The 23181-nt window shown below is 41.4% G+C and overlaps 2 protein-coding genes across 2 annotated transcripts in view; one reads left to right on the top strand and one right to left on the bottom strand.

Annotated features, from left to right (window-relative positions):
• Nucleotides 1-6320: 6320 nt before the first annotated feature.
• On the top strand, nt 6321-11119 carry TM4SF4 (transmembrane 4 L six family member 4). Its single transcript, XM_010196436.2, has 5 exons — nt 6321-6494; nt 6622-6711; nt 8245-8378; nt 10645-10825; nt 11102-11119. The coding sequence occupies exons 1-5, from the start codon at nt 6321-6323 to the stop codon at nt 11117-11119; spliced, it is 597 nt and encodes a 198-aa protein (XP_010194738.2).
• A 4119-nt stretch (nt 11120-15238) lies between these two features.
• WWTR1 (WW domain containing transcription regulator 1) overlaps nt 15239-23181 on the bottom strand; it is a 48943-nt gene continuing 41000 nt past the window's right edge. The window contains exons 4-6 of the mRNA XM_062006232.1: nt 20468-20601; nt 19808-19920; nt 15239-18731 (exon numbers count right to left, since the gene is read on the bottom strand). Coding sequence (XP_061862216.1) covers nt 18547-18731; nt 19808-19920; nt 20468-20601 — 432 coding nt within the window. The 3' untranslated portion in view covers nt 15239-18546. The remainder of the gene's footprint in view (nt 18732-19807; nt 19921-20467; nt 20602-23181) is intronic.

Genomic DNA, 23181 nt, shown 5'->3' with positions numbered 1-23181 from the left:
ACTTCTGCAGAAGCTGATGAAGTTCCATATAATCCAAACTACATTTAGAATATGGAAGTAGCTACACAACTGCAGGAACTGGGGCTGTTTAGTCTGGAGAAGAGGAGACTGAGGGGAGATCTTATTAACATTTACAAATATCTAAAGGGTGTGTGTCAGGAGGTTGGGACATCCCTTTTTTCTATAATAGCCAGCAACAGGACGAGGGGTGATGGGATGAAGCTGGAACACAAAAAGTTCCACTTAAATATAAGAAAAAACTATTTCCCTGTGAGGTGAGGGAGCCCTGGCACAGGCTGCCCAGAGGGGTTGTGAAGGCTCCTTCCTTGGAGGTCTTCAAGCCCCACCTGGACACGTTCCTGTGTGACCTGATCTAGGTGAACCTGCTTCTGCAGGGGGGTTGGACTAGATGATCTCTAAAGGTCCCTTCCAACCCCTACCATTCTATGATTCTATGAACTTACAAGAGCAAAAACTCATGACCCTGACTCATAACTGTCTAATGAGTTCAGACATTGACACAAGAATTGACCAAGGCACACCCAGCTACAATATAAAATTAAGATACATATCAGAATACATTTAAAGCCACGTGCATTATCAAAATCTGATTACCAAGATTCACAATAAATCCATGGCAACAAGAACAAAAAAGGAACTTCTTGTCATAATAGTACTGGTGGTTTCTCAGGGAGGTAGCCCAGGTACTCAGGAAAGGATGGTTAACTAAGCTGAATCCAGGATAACTCGTCCTAATTTTTAGGTTACCATCTAATCTGCATCTTCTATTTCAGTACCATTGCTTCTGTTTATTGAACTTCCTCATTTACAGCTACCATGCAATCTGCAGCTTTACATATAGCCACAGGGCATGTAGCTGTATTTGTGTTTATCCTTTATAGCTATAAAATATCGCTTCCTGTCATTTCTCACCCTTCCTGCAGTTTGTAGATCATCGTCTGTCTGTGTTTTAAGGATCAATAAGGTATCATCACCACCTGCATCCTCCTGAAACTGACAACATGATCTGCAGTTCCTGTAATTTTTCCATAGCAGAATATGTCAGTTCACCTTTCTCTGCACAACGGGGGCTCTGTGTGACTTAGGAGGTGAGGAGGAGGAGAGGGAGGGGACACTCCCTCTCATAGCATGCCTGAAAGGAGTGCCTTCCACCATAACTCCACAATTGTTAGGAATATGCTATTGAACAGGACAGGGTGACACAATGTTCAAAGACCAGCTCCACCCCAGTTACCAGCTCTCAAAGTCTCCACAATTTATTTATTCCAGGACAAGCAGTTGTGTTGAATGCTTGACAATGGGCTCACTGGTTCTACTCCCACAGAGATAGCCTGAGTTGGAAAATGTGGGCTAGAAAGGAAGGGAAGAACCCCTTTGAGAGGAACTGAGTGTGCAACTCACTCATTTTTTCCCTGGAAAAAGAGTCAAACAGAGTTTTGTTTTCCAGCTCAGGCTGGGTGTCACTTCCCCTCAAGCCATCCCTGCTGGCAAGTGTAACTTAAACCCTCACATAAAGGTCAGCAGTAGTTTTAAAAGGCCACGTATAAATAAGAAGAGTGGAACAGCGGAGTCTGGCTAGCCTCCTGTGGTACTGACAATGTTGGTGAGTGGAGTAAGAGGGAAAAAGGGATTGTTGTGAACCTCAGCTTGAATGCTTGGCAAGAGCCTGATAGAAGCATCAGTCTTTGAGCCACTTGCAGTAAATCACGATGGCAGTGCTGGATGCAAATTAAACTTTTTCTCTCTACTGCAAGACAGGATTCACAATGACAAAAATGCCACATTCTAGTCTGATAGAGAAGGGAAAAAACACCAAGTAAGATTTATGTTCCAGCCACAGCAAATATTTTCCCTATGCCTGTTCCCAAGTCATTGTGCTGTAACAGGAGCTGAATTACAGATGCTGTCTACCCAATGGCAATGTCAGTTTTGAAAGTCTATTTAACATACCAGATAAAGTATGAGGAATTTTCAAGTTCTGAGTCTTTGCCACAGAAGCAAGAGCAGGCTATAGACAGCCATGAAAACCACTGGCATCAGCCTAACTCTGACATCCCACGTGTAGACTGTTCTGCCACTCAGGACTTCTTCCTTTGCTTCTCTGCTTTTTTGTTGCCTAATAGCTGTCCTTCTTGGAATGAAAGGTTACATTTATGAGCCTGAAACTTTAAAAATGCTCTGTCTCCTCAGTGGTCAGGCACACATTGTTTTTACAGACACAATACCAGATGCTCCTCTCTCCTTAAGGAGACAATACCAGTGGCAATACCTCCAGCAGTATCTGTTCCATGAGGAGGAGGATGGGTACACCCTGCTTCCAGGTTGGACATGACACAGCCCAAGCAGCACGTGCCTACAGCAGGCAGCTCCCAGAGCCTGACAGAGGCCATTGCTCTGGCTGAGCAGAGTGTGAGGTAAAGGGCCACGCTTGCCAAACATATACCAAACAGCTTATGTTGTTCACAGTCTCCACTACTCCTAGCAAAATGGCTGAAAGAGAAATTAGAATGAGACAACAAGAAAAACAAACACAGTATGACTTCCAGGAACTGTTCATTGAATCATCAGTTACAAGCTCCTCCTAAACCCACCTGTGCCAACAGCACCAAATGCACTGTGCTTGACAGATGTCTTCCAGTCCACTGGGAACCACCACTGCTCCTGTTGAGGCTGTTCTGCTACATCTGCTCTTCACCAAGAACCTGTGGATTTCATTTGTACTGTGTTATACACAAACTTGAGAAGCCACTCAAAGTTTCTCTTACTAAATACCTGAATGAAATTCTGGTTTTCTTAATAGCCAAAAAGAATGCACATGATTGTCTTGTCAGGTGACAATCACTTCTTGCTATCCTTCAGTGAATGAGATGAAGCATCTATGATACAAAACATTCTCCTTTTAAACAAAAAAAACTGTGTGCATTATCCTAAAATGTGGCATATGCCATAACTTCAAAGTACAGGATCTGGGAGATACATTCAGGTTTTGATTCATCTTCACCATATGACAGGGTTTCAGTGAAGAGTGCTACATAAAAATCAAAACATTTCTAATTCAGTCTTTCCTGCAAACAGTCTTGCACCATGCAGCAAAGATTCCAGACATCACAAAATAAACGCAAAACCTTCCCAAATATAGAGAAACACATACTCTGTGGACAAATTGCTGATTTCAGCATTCTGCAGTTCTGGTGATTCATAGAATCATAGAATGGTAGGGCTTGGAAGGGACCTTTAGAGATCATCTAGTCCAACCTCCCTGCAGAAGCAGGTTCACCTAGATCAGGTTGCATAGGAACATATCCAGGTGGTGCTTGAACACCTCCAAGGAAGGAGCCTCCATAACCCCTCTGGGCAGCCTGTGCCACTGCTCTGTCATCCTCACAGGGAACGAGGTTTTTCTTATATTTAAGTAGAACTTTTTGTGTTCCAGCTTCATCCCATCACCCCTTGTCCTGTTGCTGGCTACTATAGAAAAGAGGGATGTCTCAACCTCCTGACACCCACTCTTTAGATATTTATAAATGTTAATGAGATCCTCCCTCAGTCTCCTCTTCTCCAGACTAAACAGCCCCAGGTCCCACAGCCTTTCCTCATATGAAAGATGTTCCAGTCCCCTGATCATCTTGGTGTCCCTGCACTGGCCTCTCCCCAACACTTCCCTGTCCCTCTTGTGCTTAGGAGCCCAGAACTGGACACAGGACTCCAGATGAGGCCTCACCAGGGCAGAGCAGAGGGGGAGAAGAACCTCCCTTGCCCTGCTGCCCACACTCTTCTTGATGCATCCCAGGCTGCCATTGGCTTCTTGGCTACAAGGGCACATTGCTGGCTCCATCAACCAGCACTCCCAGGTCTCTCTCTGTAGAGCTGCTCTTCAGCAGTTTGACTCCCAGCCTGTCCTGGTGCATGGGATTGTTCCTTCCCAGCTGCAGGACTCTGCACTTGTCCAGTTGAACCTCAGGAGGTTCCTCTCTGCCCAACTCTCCAGTCGGTTGAGATCCCGCTGAATGGCAGCACAGCCTCTGGGGAACCAGCCAGTGCTCCCAGCTTGGTGTCATCAGCCAACTTGCTGAGGGTACACTCTTTCCCCTCATCAAGGTCGCTGACAAAGATGTTCAACAAGATTGGCCCCAGAACCGATCCCTGTGGAACTCCCCTGGCCACAGGCCTCCAATTCCAGGACTTACTGCAGTCCCCATCTGGTGCATCACTTATTTTTACAAACATTATCTCATATTTGTCCTGGGCTTTTTCAATGTCTTAGATTTTAGCTGGTGTTTTGTAATTTAAGAATTAAAAATCCAAAACCGAGCAAAAGGAGGGTAACCTCCACATGCTCCCATCTAGTTCAGATGTCTTTTTTTTTTCCTGTTCCCCACCAGCACTTTATGAACCTCCTGAACAATACTGCTACTTTCACCTCACCCTAATGGTTTTCACAGTTATCAGAGAACAGAATCAATGTCAGTGGCATCACTGCGATATCACTAATCTTTGAGAAGAGATTCGTAAATCACACAGAGTATAAACTTTCTAAGTAACGGTTTATGACTTGCACTATGGTTTTCTTAGATATTGAGGCCAAAGAAGATGAGCAGTGTATTTACTGACAACCTTGCAGCTTTTCAGTTGGTTTTCCAGAATATGGAAGCAGAACCTTCTACACAGTATAAAACAGGAAGAGAAACTAAATATAGTTACTGTACTGTGGCAAAGCAAGGCTTCCTGGTAAGAGAAGCCAAGTAACCCAGACCTGTTACTCATATTTTCATTCAGTCTTGATAGCTTGATACTTCAGACTAAGCATGGCTGCTTCCATTCATCTCAAATCATTCACAAATGACATCAAAATATTGTTCCTAAAGTATTCATACCCAGACAAGGTTAGATAAAGTTAAATGGGGAGAGCCAGATTTATTTGGCTCTACTTACCATTATGGTGAATAAATCTCATCTACCCAACATCTCCAACCAGAGATGGCCAAGGACATTGACAACACTGCTGGGCAGCCCCACTGGCTTTTCATCCTGTCTTTTCTATGAGCATCTGGGGCTCATTTGAAAAATTCAGTATCATCACACAAAAGAAGTTAGTTGCTTTTCTATTATTTGACCTCAGTCCAGATTTACCTCTTTTGGTTGTTTCTTGTAACATAATCTTCCTAACAGCCTTGTTCTGAAACACATTCTCCAGGAAGACTTCTTAACAGAGAAGTTGGCATATATTGCATAGGCATCTGAGTCACAGTATGATTTTTCCTCAGGTGTCCAGTAAAGACCGCTCTACTGACTGGTGGTGTGGAGCTCCATAAATTCTCAATAACAGAGACTTTCAGGAGTATTTCCTACTTCCCTTCATCTATACAAATACTTATTTTAATTAAAGCAATAATAGAAATATCAAAAAGCTGTGATTATCAATCAACCTATCAACCAACCTGACAGCCTTTAGCATTTTCCCAGTTGGTTCCTAGTATCTAGAGAAGAACACTTGGGAAAAATTAAGATTTCTTTGTAGAAATTGCTCTGACACACATGGTGTAACTTCAAGTGCACTTTTTTGCTGAGCACAGATGAAATCCTGGGCTTTAGGGAAACACATATCCTTAAAGGGCACAAAATGATAGCATAAGGAGCAAGTCCACTGATACTTTGATCACTAGACTTTATTCAGAGATACCAGCTGTAAAGTACCATCTCATAATAATTCACTATCTGTTGCAAATCTATTAATTGTCTAAGTGCTTCAAAATAACAAATGACTTGCTCAACTCTCCCAAAGAGAAGAAAAATCACTAAAACCTTTCCATTGCACACAGCTGTTGCTAACATCAGCTGATTCGTTCAGTATTTTCATGACAGTTTTTACAAAGAACTATTTTGTAGCATGAAGAAGGTCCGCGTGCCGTAAAAACGACGACCCAGAACTCGGAAGGGTATCTATCCATGACCTAAGCCAGATAATGAAGTGTCTTATTCACACTAGTAAAATATTAACAGAGGTCGTTGGTTGTCATAGTAAGATGAGAGGTTGCACTGAACTTAATTTCATTTACGGACGTCCAGAAAATTGACATCACGGCTGCAAGAACGTATAAATAAGCAGCACACCGCATTTCTGATCGACTGCAGCAACATCTCACGAGGGAGCATTCTACAGCCTCAGCTCCTCTATAGGCACAGAAGAAACAGGATTTTGAAAAACACACCGAGAAGCTCCATTTTATAGAACAGTTCTGAGACCGTCTGACAGATTTTTCCTCTGCCTTTAACAGTGTTTGCCATTTTGTTACAAAAGCATGTGCACGGGAGGCTGCGCCAAGTGCCTGGGAGGCACTCTCATCCCCCTGGCTGTGCTATGTATCCTCGATAATATTTTGCTGTTTTTCCCTGGAGGAAAGGTGGCTGAAGAAAATTATCACATTTCAGACGAGGTTTGGTGTTTCGGAGGGATCTTGGGATCCGGAGTGTTGGTGAGTGTGCAGATTCAGACATTCCCACCTTACTCCCCTCCCCACATGGCTTTTTTTAACTATTATATTTAAAAGCAAATGCAATTCAAATTCATCCCAATTCAAACTGTATTTCTGTTATTGGCAGATGATCTTTCCTGCCTTGGTATTTTTGGGCCTCAAGAATAATGATTGCTGTGGATGCTGTGGTAATGAGAGTTGTGGAAAGAGGTTTGCGGTAAGTGAGAGGAAACATGGCAAAAAAATTAAAAGCTAAATTGTTTCCAATATTATATCTGTATCTTCTGCTCACAGTCATTGAGAGACTAGAAAATGATGTTCTGAGCCTGGGACACAAAACCCTGTCATTTGCCCAAGTGCTAGAAAGCAGAAAGAGCAGGCTATAAACCTGTGCGATGGCTTTGATGTTGCACCACAGGTACCACAACGGTGCTGCCTCGTTGTGCTTTGCTGCCACGAGGTACTTGGTTTCTGCCACGATTACAAGTAACTTCTGAGAGATCTGCACCTTGCTTTGCAGAGCAGAGCAATTCTCTGTTGCCATTTTTTGCTGTCAGTTTTAAAAATTATTCTGGCAGTTGGGCACTACGTTCTCAACTCACTGCAGACCCACACAATGGGCTGTGAGTACCTCATTAGGTTCACTGGAAATTTCAGGTTAGAAGAGACCTCAGCAGGTCACATAATCCAACCTCCTGCTGAAAGCCGGGCACACCAGGCTCCATGTTGAATTTACAGCTTCCTTTTGCACTAGAAGGAAAAAGTTTCAGATAGATACCTTCAGAGACTAGTAAACATTTCAAGCATTTTAGTTTAAAATTGAGATTAGAGGGGAAAAAAACCCCAGTATTTCTACTAGGAAAGACTGTCCTTTTGAAATAAATGTGAAATAAATAGATCCTTGTACCAAGGCATAAGTTTTTGCATGATTTACTTACGTATTTGTATATATGAAAACGCTGTAATGGAAACCCTGCAAAAGACATCCTTTCTAATCCATTCTAATTGCACTATTAGAGATAATTATAAGTATCTCAAGGAGATAAGTATACTAATGTGAAACCTGAAGGGAAAACTCAGGAAGGAGTCTCTGGATGTGACCAAGATACCAAAGCTAGCTAGTAAAGGGTACTGTAGATTTACACTTTTTTATGCCTTGAGTGGTCCAAGACTTCTGTCTTGCTTGTAATCTCTTGAGAACACAGGAAGTTAAACACAAGGAGAAACTCCTTTGGTGCTGAGGTGAACGAGCCCTGGCCCAGGCTGCCCAGGGAGGGTGTGGAGGCTCCTTCTCAGGAGGTTTACAAACCCGCCTGGACACGTTCCTGTGTGACCTGATGGAGGGCAATCTGCTTGAGCAGGGGGTCGGGCTGGATGAGCTCCGCAGGGCCCTGCCCACCCCCACCATTTGGGGATTCTGTGAGAAAGATGTTCACTTTGGTGAAACACAGGACCTTGAACAAGCCTCTTGGATAAACACTGTCTGAAGGTGAGGAGTGCCATCTACTGTGAGTTTACACTCCTTCCGTCTTCAGGCAAATGCTGACAATTTTTTTAAAGCTTTAAAATACCAGTGCAGGGATGTGTTATGCATTTAGTATGTCATTGAAAGCTAGTATATCCGAGCTGTTAGGGAGTTGGCTATTTTGACCGTTAAGAGCTAAATATAGGGAATGGTAATTCATATTAATAGTGAACACTTAGCTGTTTGTATGAGAATAAAAACTAATGTTATTTTTCTCTCTATCAGATGTTTTCTTCTATAATATTTGCTGCAGTTGGAGTTCTAGGAGCTGGATACTGCTTTGTTTTGTCAGCAGTAGCCCTATACAGAGGCCCTAAATGTAACACTGGAACAGAGTGGACCTATCCTTTCTATGATGGGTAAGACAAAGCAATCAGACAAAATGTTTTAACTTCCAAATCCCTTGTACAGTTCTTAGATGAGCCAAGAACACATAGAAATACTAAACAAGGTTCAAGAACATGGATGTAAACATCAAGTACTGAGTTTCAAAGGAGCCATCAAAGAGAAATGCACAGGCTTCTAGTTTAGCAGCGTATGGAGAGAAATTCCACCTAAATGAATAGCAGTAACATCTCATATTGAAACTAAATGACATTAAAATAATCACAGAATAACAGAAGTTGAAGGGTTGGAATGGACCTCGAAAGCTCATCCAGTGCAACCCCCCTGCCAGAGCAGGACCACCTAGAGTAAGTCACACAGGAACTCATCCACGTGGGGTTTAAATGTCTCCAAAGAAGACTCCATACCCCATCTGGGCAGCCTCTTCCAGTGCTCCCTCACCTCAACAGGGAAGTTTTCCCGTATGTTTCTTTGGAACCTCTTCTGTTGCAGCTTGTACCTGTTGCCCCTTGTCCTATCATTGGCCATCAGTGAGAACAGCCTGGCTCCAGCCTCCTCACACCCACCCTTTACCTATTTGTAAACATGAATGAGGTCACCCCTTAGTCTCCTCTTCTCCAAGCTACAGAGCCCCAGCTCCCTCAGCCTTTCAACACAAGGGAGATGCTCCACTCCCTCATCTCTGTGGCCCTGCATTGAACTCTCTGCAGCAGCTCCCTGTCCTTCTGCAACTGAGGGGCCCAGAACCAGACACAATATTCCAGATGTGGACTCACAAGGGCAGAGTAGATGGGGAGGAGAACTTCTGACCTACTTCCCACAGCCCTGCTAATCCACCCCAGGATGCCATTGGCCTTCTTGGCCACGAGGGCACATTGCTGGCTCATGCTCATCCTGCTGCCCACCAGCATCTCCAGCTCCCTTTACCCTACACTGCTCTCTAAGAGTTCATTCTCCAGCCTGTACTGGTACATGGGGTTGTTCTTTCCCAGATGTAAGACTCTACACTTGCCCTTGTTGAGTTTCATTAGAATTCTCCCTGCCCAACTCTCCAGCCTGTCCAGGTCTGGTTGAATGGCAGCACAGCCTCTGGGTTGCCAGCCACTCCCCCCAGTTTGGTATTGTCAGCAAAGTTGCTGACAGTGCCTCTGTTCCCTCATCAAGGCCATTAATGAATAGATTGAACAGTACCAGTCCCAGCACTGACCCCTGAGGGACCCCACTAGATACAGGCCATCAAATTAGTATGTATTGTAATATTATCTTAGTTATGGTATACATCATTTGTTCATGGGCCAGTGAGGGCTGGAAACCAACTGCTCTGGTCTAACTTGGAGAGTCTTTGGGAAAACATGTCCTGTTTCAAACAGTTTTGATCACTGTCAAGGAATCACTTGACAAGAACACAGGAGACAAAACAGCATTAAGGATATGCAGAGGAAGTCTAGTACGTGGTTAAGCAGTTCACTGTTAAATCAAAATCTGACAGTGAAAATGATGGGAAGTCCTTTTACCTAACACTACTGCTTTTTAAATAAGGCATCTAGAACAGCAAAGCTTGCTCTTTCCTGCTCAGTGCGAAAGAGGAGACTTGTCTTGTACCATTTTGTGTTTTGCTAGGAAAACTGAGTCTACTCATCTTTTATCACACTGTTTTGATAATCAACTTGTTTTGCTCTTATTACAATATAGAAAAAAAAGCGCAAATATATAGGTGTACAATGCAATGTTGCTTCCTCGTTCCTAACCATGTTTTGAGGTACATGACTGAGCACCCCAGTCCAGCAACAGCCCTTGCACACACATGCAAAAATCCACGATTGTAATGAAACCAGGGTGTCTGTCAAGGAGGGGAGGAGGGGGTGGCTCCCAAGGAGAGCCTGCGGCCCCACAGGGCTGGCTGCAGTGTGGGCTGTGACATGCCCTCAGCACTGCTTCATCCAGCAGCAAACACACCTTTGGCATCGATGAACACCTACACATGCCTGGCCAAGCACCCTTCTTCCCAAAATACCAGGAACTGCTCAGCTGTATCACACACTTGTCTCTGACTGCTCCCTCTGATGCCCAGTCTTTTCAAACCTATTGCTTCAGGTGCCCTAAAACTAAACCAATACTGTATTGTAGATCTGTAGCTCCAGTATGACAGCAGAAATGCTGTGTGTCAGTCCTGCAGCTAACAGAACCTCAGCCGTGTCACAGCAGTGTCAGCCTCCTGTGACAGACCCTTCTGTGCCAGCCAACGCCACCTCCTCACAACTGCTTTGTCCCCTGCCACAGGAACTACCTCTCTAACCAAACACTGTGGGACCTGTGTAAGTCACCTGAAAACATCGTTACATGGAACCTGTCCCTGTTCTCCTTGCTGCTCGTCATGAGTGGGATCCAGACTGTGCTCTGTGGCATTCAGGTGGTGAATGGCCTGTTTGGAACAATCTGTGGGGACTGCAAATGTTGCGGGGTAAGCAACCGATGGTTTTCTTTCATTCTTCTGTGTACTGATGTAGTTATGTGTACCCTTGACTAGCTGACACTCTGAAAAAACAAACTAGCCCTCATTCAGCCCCACTGTCATGCTTTCTGAAGCACAACATTGCCAGGGGCTGAAAATATGATCCAAGTCCATATTTACTGCATTCATCTCACAGTCTCCTGCAGCCACTGGGAAATAACAAAAACCTTTGACAGTCACAGGAATGGCAGCCACTAAATGACGTCCATGTTTTTATTCTTCCAGGGAGGCTCAACTGTCTAAAGCATATGAACACTGCAGACAACCCTCCTTATCTGGGGAGGCTCCCTTTTGCAACTGCTCCATAAAGCAGCCCTCGGATGCATCACCTCTGGCTAAGAAGATGAGAATGAAGGGCACTTCCCCCTGCTAACTTTATGAAGCCCTGACTCCCCTTCCTGAAATGCCTCTTCATGGAATAAAATAAGTGAAATTCAACTTCCACACTCATATTTATTTTTGTAAAGCAACCTCCATCTAAAAAAGAGGGTACTCTCAGCCAAGATATTGTCTCACCTGAGTCAGCTTTCCAAATGCTCCTGGTACAAGCTCAGTTGTAATGCTGCTGTGCCTGTCTGGAAGTTTATCAGATGGAAATATCACAAGTCTTTATTTTTTAAGTATGTTTGCCTTACCTGGAAAACTGGAGACTTCTCTCTTCCAAACCTGCTATGATTAAAATGCTGCCTATAAAGACAGTCTCCATTACAAAACAGACTGCCAAGGTCTCTTCTCTTGACTGTGTCTATCAGATGGCTGTATCTAGCAGCAGTGCTAGGTAGGTAAATGTAGGGTCAAAGTAACAGACAAAAGAACAGAGTGCTTTGGATCCTTAGTCTGAGGTGTTAGGAGTCATCTTGGACACTGCTTCATACCAGACATTCAGTGACAGAGGCCAATTCACAGTCATTTGTTAGCACAATGGGGATCTGGCTTCTTCACTAATCCCTAATCAATTTTCCTCCAGTTGCTCTCACAAGAGGGAATGCAACAATACAGTATGACTGTGAGAGATGAAACTGAAAACACAAAGTACAAGAACATGAGAGTCTTGTAGAGAGATGACTCCATGGCCTGTGCTTCCAGAAAATGTATTTCACAGTTTCTATCTAGACTAGAGAACTGAAAAGTTTCAGGGAGCACTAAAAGCTGGCAAGCAATATGCAGAAATGTGAAATAGATTTAGGTACTAAGGGTTAGATGAATAAAAGAGAAGTGGCTTCACAGAAACACTGTGCAAGATGGTAAAAGAAATTATTAAAACTCCTCCTTACAAACAGCTGTCCCTCCCACCTGTTCTGCTGCATTGCTCAGGAACTGGAGAGTACCCTTTATATCACCACCCACTGATGCAACCCTCTTACATCTATTCTTTCATCTGTGGTCAGCAGCTGTCCTGAACCTCATCTCGCATTTGTTCTGTTTTATTTATACGAAGCCTTTGGTAACATGGAATGTTTCTCATCAGCATTCAAGAACAGGACAGGCTGCTGCATAGTGTACGATTTTGATGTATTAATAAACAGAATACATAAAACTTTGTGGGAGACTTGGGATATGAAATAACACAGGAAGCTGTGATACCTAAACCCCAAAACAACAGGTGCTTCATGAGTCAATGCTTCTGAGTCCCAACTACATGGTGGCTATCTACCATGAGCTCATATCTAGTAGATACTGAGACAAGGCACACATGCTTCCTCTGTGATCTGTACTGCACCTGTACCTTGATCCTGAAGAGTACTGTACCAGCAGAAGGGAACCATAAGCAGCAGCCCAGTTGATGAAGCATTTTGAAGTGCCAACAGCACTGTTCCTAAATCTTCTCAGTTACGGTTAAGATCTGAGGCTCTCTCCTGGCACTTGTCTTCAAGGGAATCATGCTTCTCTCCAGTGTCAGACCTGCAGTGATTGGAGACTGCTCTTTCTGTTTTTAACTGAACCAAATACCCTGTAAAACCAAGGAGAGGGACTGCCTACAGATTACTGTAACAGAAAAAGGTATAATGGGCTGGTGGTACTCCTGGGATAGAAGTCACAGTACAAGTCACAGAGTACAATGCCAGACAGGGACAGAAAGCTGATGTTAAGAGAGAAACCACAAACAGGGAGAACAAAAAGTGTTACAAACAGACCTCAGTAGTTTTGTCCAGCTTGAAAACAACACACTATTTCAGTGTGTACAAATGACAACATATACACGTACATGGATGTAGAAATCCTCATAGCCCACAGGAAAAGTACTGCTTGCAAAATCTGAGAGAGGATCATTACCTGAAGCTTTAGTGTTCACCCCCAGACACTGGCTGCTCAGTGTCTGGTTAGCTGAGGGTGCTGAGAGTATGGTAGCTTCGACACAGTGGGGCATCGCTTCCACAGCTGCGGGTGCAGGCCCTGTCCTGGCCTCCTGCCGCTGCGCTTGCTCTGCCCATCCTCACTCCTCGTATTCTAATGAAACTCTGTAAACCACGAGAAAGCTCGTTTTTGCAAGAAAATTACAGAATTGTAGAATGGTGGGGTTCGAAGGGACCTTTAGAGATCATCCAGTCCAACCCCCCTGCAGCAGCAGGTTCACCTAGATCAGGTCACACAGGAACGTGTCCAGGTGGGTCCTGAACACCTCCAAGGAAGGAGCTTCCACAACCCCTCTGGGCAGCCTGTGCCAGGGCTCCCTCACCTGAATGGTGAAATAGTTTTTTCTTATACTTAAGTGGAACTTTTTGTGTTCCAGCTTCATCCCATCACCCCTTGTCCTGTTGCTGGCTACTATAGAAAAAGTAGTACCATCATCTTGGTAGCCCTGCACTTGCCTCTCTCCAGCACTTCCCTGTCCCTCTTGAGCTGAGGAGCCCAGAACTGGACCCAGTACTCCAGATGAGGCCTCACCAGGGCAGAGTAGAGGGGGAGAAGGACCTGCTGCCCACACTCTTCTTGATGCATCCCAGGATGTCAAAACAAACAAAAAAAACCCCACCTCCCACCCTAACACAAAGTCTTAATTGTTCTGGCATATCGCCTTTGACTCTGGTCATTGTGTTTTGAAGAATTAAAAGGTACCTGTTGGGGGACGGGAGGCATATGGGTGAGACTACTGCAATTAACTGTTCCTTAGGAAAGCAGGGTATTGGCATGCTTCCTCTGAGACAAATGGGACTTTCAGTGCATCACAATCTCAGGAAATCCCTCTCTGACGAACGGCTTTATTGCAGCTCTTGGGTAACAACACTCGGGAGTGGCAATCTGCACAGAGCGCTGCTGAGCAACTTGGAAGGAAAGAGATACCTTCCCAGACGTGAGTTGGCACCACTAGGAACAAACTGAATGACCTTTATAAACAAACACACATTCAATGTTCCTGCCAAAGAAACTTGATTAATATTCCTGAGTAAATAAACCATGAATTAATAAACACATTTCTCAAAACAAAGTCAAAAGCTAACACACTTCACATTTCTGTTTGTTGAAGGTTCCAGGGCATTTTAATATTGTTAGAAGTGTTCTAATAATTAATGAGAGTAAATTATGTTAGGGAACGATTCAAGAAAGAGTATTAAAATTAACAGTAACAGTTGCACTGGATCTTAAATCAGCCATGTCATGTATTATGCCAGTAGAGACTAGATACTTGAATACAAGCCCAAGATGTTTGAGTTTCATGACTTGTTTCTAGGAAATAAGACAGATATTTTCTTAATGTAGAATTTCAGAAACTTCTTGAATAAGGAATCAGACTGAAAACAGTGCACTAAAGTCCCCTAAGCAGAACTGAGCAGCAAACACATTCAGTGCTACCTCTTCTGCTTAGAGACAATGGCACTAAACCAGTTGTAACAGAACATTTGAGTCAGTGAATTAAAAGATGCCATAAAAAGAAAACAATGGTGTTGCGGGGGACCATGTTGCAAGCATTATGAGTAAAGCTGTAACCAGCAACCATGGCCACAACAACTACTGATTCACTGAAATGTAATGATAAAATAATTCATTTCCTAAGTGCTAATCATTTAATTAAAAACATGTGCTTTCTGCGCAGAACAGCACGTCTGTGCCTTTATTCCAAGCAGCGTTATAGAGTGCTCCGGGAAGCACATACTAAAATTGTCCAAAGAAAGAAAAGAAACAAATTAATAATAAACCAGTATACATCCAAAATCTTTGAGTTCACTTATATTTGTTTGTCGTGTACAAGACCAAAGAAATAAAAAACCAGAATTGAAACATGGATACAACAGTTGAATCCGATTGCTCTTGATACATACAATCTATTGCAAGGTACTAAAAAACAAATGCCCACACGTGTTACATAAAATGAAAAAAGAAAAAGTAAATGAAAAAGTCAAAGGACTAGCATATACATGGATGTAGTGTATTAGGAAACAAATTTATTTGAACACTTATTTGTATTTAAAATAGACTTTAAAATCCTTCCCTTCCCTGAAACAGCATTTGTTCTCAAAAAGTCAAACCCAGTCCCTCCCCAAGATACATTCCAACAGTATTACCAGAATACAAACTGTAATTAACAATGTTCCATTACTGCTGTATCACCAAGACTTACGCATGCCACCCTCAGGGACAGTCAACAGTGAAACTGTCCAGCAGGCACATTTATTGTCTTCATACTACAAGTAGACAGTGTACATTTAGTAAATGTTCAAACTCTGAAATAGTACAGTAAAATATTGTCAGCAACAAATTTAGTTTCATAAGAATCACGTATGCTTTGAATACTCAGAAGTTCTGTTATCAGCCTGTTTGAAGCCAGAAACTTTTAAAAAATGAGAACTTTAAAAAACAGGTTTTGTTTTTGCTGCATTTCATCTGATAGATTCTCTCCATTACAAAAATGAAAAGCTTACCGTATAAATAACCACTTTCAACTTAACCATGGCTGAGAAAAGATCTCACTCAAGATTCTGGCAGTTGTTTTACAATGAAGTATCGTTTCACATAGCATCCTCCTGTTCAAAATCTGCTGCTGGTTTATTATAAAAGTATTACACAGTTTCTGATTTCTTTACCTCTTTTAAGGCCTTTGAACCAAGACACCTAACCACCTGAAATGCCAAAAAGAAGGACAAATCAAGTCTGCGGCTTCACGATTCCAGTAAACATCTATATATGACTTTACTAGAAAACTGCATCAGTTTTAACCGTGAGAAATTTTCACTGAAAATCAGCATAGCCAGACAAAAGTCAACACAGGTTAGCCAATTTGTGCCAGCTGAGAACCTGGTCTGCTTGCAAATATCTTTTATTATGACAAAATTGAAATTCTGGAATTCACAACAGTACAGACTTACTAGCAAATTAATAACTTGTGTCTTCTAAATCTTGTCTACTGGTGAGCAGTATCAGCTGCATCGCACTACTGCTCAGCTCTGCAGCTGCTGTGAACTGTTCTAGCACCAAGTGCTTTCAGGATGTCAGGCCACTGCTGATGAGTTGGCTTTACAAGCTGGCATCACAACCAGACGCCAAGAAACCTCCGTTGTTTTTACCCAACTCAGTCATGTCTCTAAAGAACAAAGCCTTAGGACCCTCTGTTTTTCATTTAGGCTGACAACCTGAAGAAATCCTTGAAAGAGAGATTAATTGTAACAACAGTAACATTGGTCAGCACTGCCCGGTCCCCTTTTGTTGAAAATAAGTTTCTGCTATCTCAACAGTTAGCACTAGCAAAAAAAAAATACAAAACCTCAAGAAATAACCCCTCCAAAAGAATAAAAGAAACACAATGCCCATTCAGTAACTAAATTTTGTGCAGACACAACTCTGCTGTTGCGTCTCATTTTCTATTAAAAAAAGAAACAAACAACCAAACCATAAAAAGAGCTACTTTTCCCTGTGTAATAAAACATCATCACAGACTGCAGGTCTTTGCCTTCCATCTCTTTTTAATTTCGGGGTGTGTGCTTTTCACTTTCCAACTTCTGATACCATATACACTCAGCAGTTCATCATTGATAAGGCAGTTTATTGTACCAAGTTCTTCTGCTATGTTTTCATCTGAACGCTGGTGATTTCTTTTTCTGCGCACCCCTACTTGCAGCCACCCTTCCCAGAAAGGATCTACACCCGTTACATAATCATTTGTCTTCCAAACCTACTTCATATTCCCATCACTTCACCTCTGACCCTTTCACCTACCTTCACCCAACCAGATGGAAAAAAGTCTGTAGTGATCAATATTCTGGTGCATCAGTAAGATCTCATGTTACTAGACCTGGCAAACACATTTACACAGAATGCTACATCTCCTCCTCTCTCTACATAGCCTGGATTAAGCTGAGAGAAAAGTTTTAATGCCTTTAATAAAAAGACCAATTTTTCAATATAAAAAGCTTAAATTCGTAGATTATAAATAATATAATTTCAAAATGTTTAAGAATTTCAGGACTTCATTTGCATTTCAGGGGAACTGCAAGCTTAATGTCCTTGATGCCTTCTCAGTCCCAAACCTCCTATAAAGAAGCATGTGTAGGATATACAACAGGTAAAAACACACAGAACGTGACTCTTGTCCTGTGCACCAATTACAGTAAGTGAAAGACTCAAGAACAAAGGAACTTTACCCGACAAGTTACAATGCTGTTTTAGCGTTGGCCTGATAAAGCTACCACCTTTTTTCATGTATACAACTACATGTATTTTGACATTGTCAGTTAAAAACATTACTGAAAACAGTATGACCAAGGGTTTTTTCCCCACTACATATGACATAAGTTGTGCCACATTTTTCAGACTTGATTTTAAAAGCATGTTTTTGCATTTAAGATTTGCCACAGATTTATATATATATATATAAAAAAAAACCTGTTCATGTGTTAAGATAAAAAACTGTAGTGCTCAATATAATAAACATAAAAATCTAAGATCTTTTTTAAAAATGCTTGTTTATAAAACATTGTTTTTAAAAGGAACCAGTCAGTACCAGTCTGGTTTACTTTGCAACAATATAGTGTTGTATACAACTATCATGTAGTGTAAAAACGTTGCTAAACAATTCTGGTACTTTCAGACTGGAAATATTCATTTTCCAAAAACTATACAGTAATATACTGAAAAAAAAGAAACTGCAATAGTACTGTTTGTGCCTTTACAAATATTTAATGAGAATTATTATGGCTGGTATGGATCAGATTTAATCTGCATTCCACACAGCACAGTTAGTTACTAAGAATGAAAAAAGATTCTTAAAGTAAGTTGATAAAAAAGCTTTTGAAACTATTATCATTAACATAGCAATAAACCTGCTCTCCTGGTCTGATGCTGTGTACAGTTTTTGAACTAAGTGACCTAGTAGTTAGCTTTTGTGATTCATGAAGGAGACCAGTCAGAGACATGCACAAACACCACTCACCTTCTGTCCTTAAAGTGAAACATTTCTGCCTGGTCTGAAGAGATAAAGAAGTACACAAATGTGTAAAGTAGTGTGATTTTTTTTAAAGAGGAAGAAATATATATGCATATATGTATTTTAATAGATATATGTATTTTAAATTAGTGTCAATCAAATCCAGATAGATTAAACCGACCATAAAGATGATGTAATAAAAGTCATTAATACAGTAAGTTGCATCTCTTGAGGATTTTCAGATAGTCTACCTCTACCTCAAGAGGAAAAAGAAATGTTGAATTGCATTGTAGGCCCAATTACCATTGAATGACTACAGCCAGGTAAGGAAGGGCTCATTTTTGTTGAGTACTGACTCCACATCATTGAGAATAGGGATCAAGTCTTCTGACTCAAGAGTCCCAAGATCAACATTTGTTCCTGGAAGACAGTCGAGGAAATCAGGGAAACGTGTTTGTGGTGGATTTATGTTCATTGTTGTTTGTGTTATTGATTCTCCTAAGAAAAGTAAAGAAGAACTTTAGAAACACCAAACTCTTCTTGTCAATAATTTAAAGCAAAATACTTGATATAAAAGTTAGACACTCTCTCTTCCCCAGAAGCATTTGGGAGAATTCCTGTCTTCTACAAACATTACCTCACAATTGTATTTGCTTGCCAAATGCTTTCCTTCTAAGAGCTAATTTCACATCCTTGCTTTGCTCTTGAAAGCACAAAAGGCCCTTTCCAGCAGTGTTCAAAGCGATTAGCCTCTGACCCTCCACTTGGGAAGCATGACAGCTCAAAGTTCACTAGTCTGCACAGGGAGGAACACAGCTGAGTCTTCCCTAAACCTTCTGTCCTCCTCTCTGCACAAGGGTCAACGCTGATCATGGGGCATAATTTGAAAAAGTATTTTACAGCAATTTAGCTCTGCAATATTGCATTGTTTTTTCATAAATGTAAAAAACAAGCATGAAAATCTTTAATAGAGAAACCTTTCACTCTTTGCATCATCTGGAACTTCTAATGACTTTGAAAGGAAATTTAGGTCAGGAAATGCTGAGAATTTCATTATCTGGAAAAAAAGACTTCTTAATTTACTGGCAATTTATTTCAGAACTTAAAACTTAAGGAGAACACTGATATAAAAATAAATATATACCAAAACCTAAACTAGCTAAATACATTCTATTTGAAGGCAATTTCAACTCTATATTGTAAGAGACTTACTAATGAGACTGATTTCCCAGAGTTAGGAACTCAATGATTTGTACCAAGAATGTAACCCAAGACCACATTTGTACTACCTTGGACTATGGTATGAAAACATAAAGTGAGGCTCACATTCCCAACTTTTACTTACTTTGTTTAGTATCAGTGTAAGGTAAAAGAGGAGAATTTGGACCTAAGTTAGGGCTCAGAACCTTCTTGGTGCTAAGTCCCTTTTAGGCATTTTCCCCCACCATCCCAGTCTGTTCTCTTGCACAGGAAAGTGAGAGATTATCGTTCAGTTATGCAGTTATAAAACTTTACTATTTGTAAGATGAAGTTATTATTATTGTTACAATTCAGGTTAATTCAGAGATTTCTACCTGTATCCATCTCATCTACGTTGCTGAGGAAATCTTCAGGAGTCGTTGGTATACTGTAGCATCCTAATCCCAAGCCGCTGTCCGTACTCTGTTCCCTGGAATGGTATGGCCCACTATAAATTGAAACATGAAAAGTCTCAGTAAAGATGTTCTCATAGACATAGTCCCTAATCACAGTGTTTGAAAAAAGGCAGCACAGTAAGTTAGATATTAAAAGTTAAATACTGAGTCTTTAAAGCTCCTTCTCAACTGTTGTCCACGAATGTGGTCATGTTACATCAGGTGAAATATACTGCAACTGAAGTGTGCCCACTCTTTAAATTCCAAAATACACGTGGGTATACAGAACTTTCTAGACAAGAACAGTTCTGACAGCCTAAAAAACATGGAGTTTATTTATACTAAGGCAATGTAGCTATTCTACCTAGAGTATTTTATATACACCTACAGTACAATTAAAATCCTCTGTTACCATTTGTTTTATTTTTCCAAGACTCCTCCTTGAAGTACAAACTGAAAGACTTCAGATAGCACCTCAGCTGTACCCACTGTTCACAGTAAGTACAAAAGATGATATAGGAAACTACTTGAGAGAGACAGCATTAACAGCGTAGAGAAGGCAACAGAATAGACTGTCTAAGGAAGAGGCCACGAACTTGCCTGCTCAAGAAAGGATCCGATCCATTATTTGTAATAGGCCTCATGTCTTGTGTCATGGCAGGTGTATTCACAGCAGTCTGAACTGGGACCATATTTTCTGCATCCATGGGAAGCTGTCTGCACAGAGCAGCTTCCTGAAAAGACAAATAAATATAAGGGAAGAGTTATTCCAACAGCTCAGAAGTACTGCAGCCTTGTAACGAGTGAACACATAATATTTACACACTTTTTATTCAGGAAAGTAATTCTAAACAATATAACTGATGACTACTTGTTTTCACTGGTGTGAAGAAAAATCATAATGCAGACGGACAGCACCCTTCATACTCATCTGTGCTGGCACACTGCAGAATCTTTCATTCAGTTCCCACCACAGCTGGAAGCGAATCCCACGGCTCAGCCAGTAGGTAAATGTGATTGAGGACTTTCTGATCATGTCTGCCTGATTAAACTAGCCTCGCTCTTTTTGCATGATGCAGATCATGAAGTGCTTGTACAAGTGGCTTTACTGGCAGAGTTGTCACTTTGGCTAGCGAGGGGTAGTGGCAGACAGCCAGGGGAACATCAAAGCTTGAGCAAGCATCACTTACCTGCAGAACGGCTGCACCTCTACAGCCTTGCTGGCCACAGAGATAATCCCTACAAAATCAAACTACCTACGTTATAACTCTGGACACATTGTGCACCACCTTGTCAGGCCTCCACATTAAAACTGACTATTGACAGCCTGTCTACACCTCATGGGTCAGTCATCCCCAGCTGAGGATTGTCACATGCATCCTAGAGCCATGTAACACCCAAATTACAATTTCATTTTACTGTTCAGGGACGTCAAGTTCTCTGAGAGCTGAGCAGCAACAATAAAGCAGTTTAAAGGCTACAGACTCAAACTTCATCTCCCATTTATATTTCTAACAGGTCACCTTCAGTTAAATTGCTCTCAGTTTTAAATTGCTGCAAAAGAGAGCAAAATCAGGCACTGAAACTTTGTGAGCTGCTACTAGATGATACAATTTGCTATTGGACAAAGCAGAAGAACATCACTTGCAACCATATAGTACTTAACATGTTAGAAGAAAAACACTGGAACTAAGACTTTGAGGCAATAATCTTTAGAATGAACCCTCTGCCTAATTACCTTTCTCATGTACACTGTCTTTAGGATGACAAACAAGCAATTAGGGACAAAGGGAACTTGTTTCAGAACTCAGTTCCTCAGAGATAAATTCACCCAGCACTAGCTCTGCAAAACAAACAGGACATCTAGTGGCACAGAGGCCTATACAGCGGGTATTTGGCCCCATGGGGATGTTGCAAACAGATATCCCAAGATCTTAAAATAATAAAGCTGTATATGTTTTTTCATCTAGTTTATTCAACTTTATTATTATTTTTAACTAAGTAAGCAAAGGAAACAATTCATTTAAATCCCAGAAGAAAACTTTTCTCCACTGAATCAGTCGTTCATTCTCCCAAGCACAGAAAAGGTTAACATGTTTTGAGGCTAGAATACGATGACTATGTTTTCAGTTGATTTCTTCATTGAGGAGGACCAGTCTGGTCTCCTTATGTAAAATGTAACAATTATTCCTTGGGAATAAACATATATTGGTGCCCATTAATGCAATGCTTCCTATATAACCAAATCATCAACATATTCACTAATAAATTATAATTTACGTAAGATGGTATAATTATTTAGTTAAGTAGTAATAATAAATAAGCTGAAGATTCTTAATAGCTTATGTTTGTCATTCCATTTGTCAAGTGACAACAGAATGTCACTGGTGACAGTGGTGACATTTCTGTTTACAATGATAATAATTTATAATGATAATATAGAAGTTGCTGTGTTTTGTTTTCCAAAAGTAGCTCAGAATAGACTATTAACAAAGAACAAGAGCTCAGAGGCTACATTACTCCTGTGCATCAGGCTGTTTACCTTATGGTAGTAAGATGAACAGTGAGCCATTTGAGAAGGGCTTTTGTTAAACTTGAAGGAAAGCATTGCAAAATGTTCATTCTTCCCAGGGCACTGGACTTACTGCTCCTGCACAAATTGCTGTGAATTTCACATGTATTTACAGACCTTAAGGGTGTTATTCTGTCCTGCACATAACTTAAGCAATTGGGGGATTCCGATAGCAATCTCTTTGGCAAACATAGTCACAACTACTGCTTGGTCCACATAGGGAGAGATTCATACCCAAGTTTATTAGTCATGTCCCCAGATAGAGTAATTGGCCCTCCTAACCACTAACTGCAGCAGGGCCAACAATCCATTCCAGGCTTCTTTAATCTACCACATGACTTAGGCCTTGCAAAGCAAGATGATTTGTGAACTGCAAAGAAGATGATTTGTGAACTGCAAAGCCTCCACCACCTGAAAGAAAGACTCACACTGGCATTTACAAAATTTAAGTTTCTGTCTCTTCTTCGTTGAACGAGACACTACCTTTATTAGAAAGTGTCTTGATCTACTCCCACTTGGTGAATGGAGTGGCACTTCCTGTCTTTATCTCAACATAATGCACGTTGCTTGTACTATTAACTCAATGTGTTTTGATTTCTATTCTAAGCATGACTATGAAGTTCTTAGGAAGAATATTCAGGAATCTCCTACCCTAGGTTAAAAAGTCTGTCAAAAAATACCAGAGACCTCTCTCAACCCTACAAATGGCAATATTACAGTTGCAAGCTACAAGAATAGCCTC

This window comes from Colius striatus, chromosome 12 (assembly GCF_028858725.1).
Source record: "Colius striatus isolate bColStr4 chromosome 12, bColStr4.1.hap1, whole genome shotgun sequence".
Classification (NCBI taxonomy): domain Eukaryota; kingdom Metazoa; phylum Chordata; class Aves; order Coliiformes; family Coliidae; genus Colius; species Colius striatus.
This window is presented reverse-complemented; position numbering and strand designations above follow the sequence as displayed.

Coding starts and splice junctions, on each gene's coding strand:
- TM4SF4 (XM_010196436.2), top strand. CDS start 6,321: ATGTGCACGGGAGGCTGCGCCAAGTGCCTGGGAGGCACTCTCATCCCC. Junction 6,712..8,244: donor GTTGTGGAAAGAGGTTTGCG/GTAAGTGAGAGG, acceptor TCTCTCTATCAG/ATGTTTTCTTCTATAATATT. Junction 8,379..10,644: donor ACCTATCCTTTCTATGATGG/GTAAGACAAAGC, acceptor CCCCTGCCACAG/GAACTACCTCTCTAACCAAA.